Source organism: Anopheles ziemanni, chromosome 3, assembly GCF_943734765.1.
Source record: "Anopheles ziemanni chromosome 3, idAnoZiCoDA_A2_x.2, whole genome shotgun sequence".
In the NCBI taxonomy this organism is placed as follows: domain Eukaryota; kingdom Metazoa; phylum Arthropoda; class Insecta; order Diptera; family Culicidae; genus Anopheles; species Anopheles ziemanni.
Window position 1 is genome coordinate 182122 of NC_080706.1, and position 6325 is coordinate 188446.

The following is a 6325-nucleotide window of genomic DNA, read 5'->3' on the forward strand; positions in this document are numbered from 1 at the left end:
AAAGAGAGATAGAGAGAGAGAGAGAGAGAGAGAGAGAAAGAGAGAGATGCAATAATAATGTACAGGAACGTCTTTCACCTACAATCAATGCACAGTTTATGCAGTATGGGTGAACGGTTGCCTCCCCTCGCGGTATTTACGATGAGCTCACGCACGCCCTGCATCGGGACATTCAGACCATTGCAAGCTACAAGCGACACTCGAACCACAAAGTTGTCGGGATGACCGAGACTTCCATGACCGGCAGCAAACGACGAGCTCCGGTCGCATCATTTTTATTAATAACTCCTTGAGGGACCATAACCCCTGTTCCCCGTGCTCTATGCTTCGTGAATGGCTGGTCACAAGTTTGAAGTGCATTTATAATGGTTGAACGAAAGCCGGACAAACGATTTCGAACACATGTTTTCCCACCCATTCCGGCCATTGGCCTCGGCTCACCCGCAGAACAGGAGATCGATTGGGTAGAAAATATGATTTACTCTTTTAAATGACATTCCTTCTTCTCTCACTTATGTTGGTTGTAATGTTGGTAGTGATGGTTGTAGCATGATGAAGGTTAATCTTAAAATAATTGAAAGGCACATATACTCAGCTACGACGACTACATGTACCTTTGCGACTTGCATTAATTTAGCAAAAACCATGCAGACGTCTATGCGTTGATGAGCAGCAACAAAAATTGCATCATTAAAGCATTGAGTTGTGTCGTTATTTCAAATTGGAACTGTCACAGCAATTGCAGTTTCTTTTGTTTTCGAGTTTAAAGTAGACACCTAATCGTTATAATGGACAAACAACATTTCACGGACCATCTTTAATGCATCTCTTAAGCCACTTAATAAAAACCTCATCAAAGATTTCAACAACAACAATATTAATATTTCGCCTGTTTAAGGGAGATCAGTCTTATCATTCATATAGTTTTATTCAGGGTTATTAGTTGATAATTTTCTTAATAACGTTATTTTTCACTTAAGTCACTCAAGCAATATTTTATGATCGAGCCGCGCTCATCTGAAGCTATGTATCGTATTTTATTTGAGAGTTTACATATAAGTGTAAATCGCAGTCGCAAGCTTTATTTGTAGTGTTTCTATACAGCTTTAGCTCGAATAATCATTTGGATTATATGGTCTCTCACGTCGCATAGTAAAGGTTTGGCGACATAAAGCAGTGAACGGATGAAGCTCGTAAAACTGACCGAGAGCAAGAAACAGCTTGCCTTCCATGACAGCTAAATCGCATTAGCAGCTCTTCATCGCGCAGGAAGCACTTAAACTCGAACTAAAGGCAACATGTGCATAGTCTTATCTGCATGGAGCTAAACGATTCCATTCAACGCCTCTTGTATTATAAATAAAATCAACAAATTCCATTCCATTTCCGTTGTCCATCAAATCTACTATACGTATTCATCACCGTAAAGTTGAAGTAGTTTGTGGTATGCAAGTGCATCCTTTTAGCTCAATATGACATTATTCAGACCACAAACAGACAAAACACCAAACGAAATAAAAAATAAAATCAATCGTGATCATTTATTGGTGCTTCTTCCTGTCGCGTATGACAAAAGACATTTGACATGCTTCTATCAGGTGACTTACTTATCTTCTTAAGTTCTGTAGCTATGCTGTCAACCATTAGGCTCAACACTTTGAAAAGAATACCAAATATGTGCTTAAGGAAAACAATTAAACTTTCCTTAGCTCTCTGGAATCAGATTGGAGAATGAACAAGTGATAATTTGTATGGAGCAGTATTTTAATGTTATATTTATCTTTTTTGTATTTTGCAGATACTAGAACAATGTTCCTGGATTTGTGGCTATCTAAAATGAAGCAAATTGACAAAACCCTAAGTTATACTTAAGCAAAACAAATCTGCTTAGGACAAGCATTAAACGAATCGCAAGTAAAATCCATCCAGTCCCAAAGAAACTTTGACGATCAACAAAGCTACCCAAATGGTTATGTCGCCCAGCAGACGACTGTCTTCGCCAGGAATCGCTGCCCATCCGATGAATATGCATTTGAGCTCTCTGCAACTGAACTCGCAGCTGCAATTGAACGCTCAAATGCACCAGAAGTTGACGGTCGGCTTGACTCCGAACCATATGAGTGGATTTTTCAAGAGCCCATCGACTTCCCCGAGTAGCATTAATGCAAATATGAGTAACAGTGGCGCAAGCGCCAGCCACATTTCATCCAACTCCAGCACGGCGTCTACATCGAACGGCAACGATCGCAACGACCGCAGTTCGCGTGACAATTCTACACCCACTAGCAGCAGCAGTATGCCCTCCGTAGCTGAATTGTCCACACACCCGCTCAACCGGCTACAGTCAATGCAGCCGTTCGATTTCCGCAAGCTATCAGCCGCTGCAGCCAGCCTCAGCGGTTTCTCGGCCCCCGGTTTACCTCCACCAAGACTGAGTCCGGAGGCAGCCGTCGCTCAACATCACTTTAACCAACAACAGCAACATGCAGCTGCCGCGGCCGCATTCTCCCAAGCTGTAACAACTTCGGCAAAGCGGCGAAACTCGCAGTCATCTTTGGAAGCTCAGACGGCCGCTTCGCGCGATCACGCAGCCGCCGCCGCAGCAGCCAACTTTATGAATCTTTCGATGAGCGGTCACGGCCTCCCATTCTCTCTGCCACCTCCACCTCCACCAACCTCTGTGGCGATATCTCTGGCAAATTCACTCAACCACTCGGCGGCTGCAATGGCGGCGGCCGTTTCAGGAAACCCACTGGCGGCTAGCTTCGTAGCCCAGTCCTTTCCGAACTTGTTGGCGGCTTCTACTCGCGAGTCTCGAAGCAAATCACCTCATCCACATCACAAACATCATTCGCACAAAGGCGGTGTACAACAAGATCACCACCACAAGGTTAACTCTGACAAGGGTTCAGCGGGTAGCGGCGATTCCCTCGGCGGTGGCGCTGGACGAGACAGCGACAGGGAATCCTTACACCATCATCACCATCAACACGAGCGCGACCAGCGAGAACGAGATCGTGAAAACGTGCTAAACCTCAGTCGCGACTTAGCGGCGGCTGCAGCGGCGGCAGCGGCAAGCAGACGCCCAATGCAACCAGGAGCAGCTATGTCCCGCCCAATGCACCTCCCTCCATCATCGGGAGGCCATGTGAAGAAGCCCTCTTCGTCACCAAGCAACGGTAAACGACAGTGGGGTGCAATACCGCCGAATCTCGGCACGCAATACGTCAATCCAGCGACGGGAAAGAAACGTGTTCAGTGCAATGTTTGTTTCAAGACGTTCTGTGATAAAGGCGCTCTGAAGATACACTTTTCGGCGGTTCACTTGCGCGAAATGCACAAATGCACAGTGGAGGGTTGTAGTATGATGTTCAGCTCGCGCCGTTCGCGCAACCGACACAGCGCCAATCCGAACCCGAAGCTTCATTCCCCGCACCTGAGGCGTAAAATTTCTCCACACGATGGCCGCAGTGCGCAGCCTCATCCTATACTGTTGTCTACAGCCGGTATGCCGTTACCAAACGGTCTCAACCCATTGCATCCCTTCGGTCCCGCTTTTCCTCTCATGCCCCCGGGAGACCACCTTCGTGGTCATCCGTCGCTCTCAGCACTTGAGTTCAAGGCGAACATGGAAGCCAGCATGCACCGGCGTTTGGCTGCCGAACATCACATGCATCAAGCCCATGCAGCTTCAGCTGCCGAAAAACACCACCGAGAGAACACACGCGCCTCTTTAAGCCCAGAGAGCTACCGCTACCGCAGTAACAGTCCGCACAGTGACACTCCCGATCGGTACATGGGCTCCGGATCTTCGTCCGGTGCGCCCGGACACTTCAACAGCTCTGGAAGTCGTTTGGACGATGACGATGGAGACGACGAGGAGGATGACGATGATGACCGAAATGGCATCGTAATCGATGGCAACGATGTGGATGACGATGTCGAGGGACACCAGTTCGACATGTCTCTTAGCTCTGAGTCTGAAGATATCAAATCGTTCGGACAACACGAGGAGGACGACGAAGACGTGCTATCGGAACGAGGCGCAGAAGAGGAACCACAAGACTTTAGCCTGACGAACCGACGAAACGGCCCATCACCGTCAGACGGGGACGAGGCCACAAGCAACAATGGCGATAGCAACGGCGAAGTGACACGCGACGACGTCAATGCGTTTCTCTCGATAAATAAGCGCAAACGCAAGAGCCTCAATCCCACCAAGTGTGCCGTCGCTTCATCGTCCTGCATGTCTAATAACGAAGAGAATGAAGAGTCACCGCCCGCTAGAGAACCTCAGGAAATTACAGCTCCAATGGAGAAGAAAATCAAGGCGAACTCTTGGGAAGACGGTGGACCAGAGCAGAAAGTACGATCTAACACTCCGGAAGCAAAGGAGAGAAATTCGCCTTTGACTGCGAACGGAAACCCAATTCTTGAACACAAGGAGAATAAAACAAACAGTTGCAATCTGTCTGAAGAATCTGTCGTGTCTGAGCTATCCTCGATGGAAAATCGTAAAAGTGTGGATCGACACAATCATGTACGTATCAAGTCAGAACCTATGGACGATGGTGATGGTGCAACAGAGGCTACAGATCTGTCACTTAATCTGTCGAAGAAACAACGCTCGAGTCCAGACGTGAATGCGAATGAAAAGTTCCATAGCAAGTATTCAATCGAGGTTCGTCCATCTTCGGAACTTATGGAAAATCCGCTACCGCTGGTACGTCCGAAGCAAGAACCCACCGAAAGAGATCGCCGTCCAGATTCTGAAGATAGCAAAAAGAGTTCGGGGGAACACTTTGATTCAGCCAACTCTTTGCGTCAGCTAGAAAATCTGTCTCATGACCCATTAAACGATATGATGGTGCAGCGCGCAGCCGTCGGACTTCTCGGTGGTCCTCAGTTTCCACCACTCAGCTATCTGATGAATGCAGCTCCACCAAGTCCCGCTCGATCTCATAGTACATCTCCGACGCCGATTGGTCAAGAACAAGAACAAGATGAATCAGACGATAATGTTGACTATTGTGAGGAGGGTAACTGCTTCAGTGACCCGGACGTGCCACTGGATAAGGATAACCCGAAGAAATGCTCGGCTTGCGGAAAGCTTTTCCAGAACCACTTTGCCGTCAAGACTCACTATCAGAACGTACACCTGAAGCTGCTACACAAATGCAACATCGATGGTTGCAACGCGGCTTTCCCGTCGAAGCGAAGTCGTGATCGTCACGCTTCAAACCTGAATCTGCACCGTAAGCTTCTGTCGACCACGGCCGACAGCAGTGAAACGGTTTTATCGATGGAAAAAAATCATCAGCATCAACAACAGACACAGTCACAGTTTCCTGGAGCCGGAGCCTTCCCTGGCTCAACCCTTCCTGCCGAGTTCCTTGCACGCCTCTACGCAGACTCCCAAAAATTCCCAATCAACCTTGAGGCGGCCTTTAAGAATCACGCACTACAAGCACCAGGAAGTGGAACAGCCGCTTATGCCGATCACTTTCTTAATGGAGCCACAGCACAGCGTGGTGGCTTTCCACAGACCGCTCCCAATCCTTTCCTTTTCCCTCCGCTCGGAGGGTTGGCTGGTTTTCCCGGATTGTCACAATTTTCTCACCTGCTCCCGCATCCCTTGAATGCAATATCTTCTACCCAATTTACCACAGGAGGTGGTGCTGGAAGTGGAGGAGGCCGCGTGTCTGCATCACGATCTGATTCTCCAATTTCTGCATGTTCTCCACCCTCTACTACCAACATTCCATCACCTCTATCTATACACGATCGGACGACACCCACGCCCGGTGGGTCCTTTCACAACCCGAATGCTTCGGAACGACCTCGATCGACCATGGCAGCATCAGCCCTAAGTAGCCGCCGCACTCCAGATTCTGTTTCATGATCAGTCGATGCATACGCGCGTCGCTGTCTTCTGTAAACATTTATAATGCATGAATGATCTCGTTTCATTAATTTCGATATAAAATTCTGGGTTACACTATCGGCTTTAGACTAGTGGTTGGTATGGGCTATTTAAAATGCGTGCCTCAGTTATCTCCCACATCTACTACATTTTATCAAATGAAAATGAATGAACATGCTCGGTAGGAGTCAACCCCACCAAGGCAGGGTTATTAATTAGATTATTTTGTTTTATTTCTTTTATTCAATTAATCTTAGATATAATAAAGATCTAGCATAATTGGGAGAGCGTAAAGTTAAAAACCGAAATAGTGGGATAGATAACAATATATCATAGAAAGATTAGGGGTTTCTTGCAGTTGGTAAAGCAAGGAAGTATCACAATTATGATTGTGTAATCTTA

The 6325-nt window shown here is 47.3% G+C and overlaps 1 protein-coding gene across 1 annotated transcript; it reads left to right on the forward strand.

The window, feature by feature from the left end:
- Nucleotides 1-1966: 1966 nt before the first annotated feature.
- LOC131288487 (uncharacterized) lies at nt 1967-5902 on the forward strand. The gene has a single exon (XM_058317625.1). It carries the CDS (start codon nt 1967-1969, stop codon nt 5900-5902), a length of 3936 nt encoding a protein of 1311 aa, XP_058173608.1.
- The last annotated feature ends 423 nt before the right edge of the window (nt 5903-6325 follow it).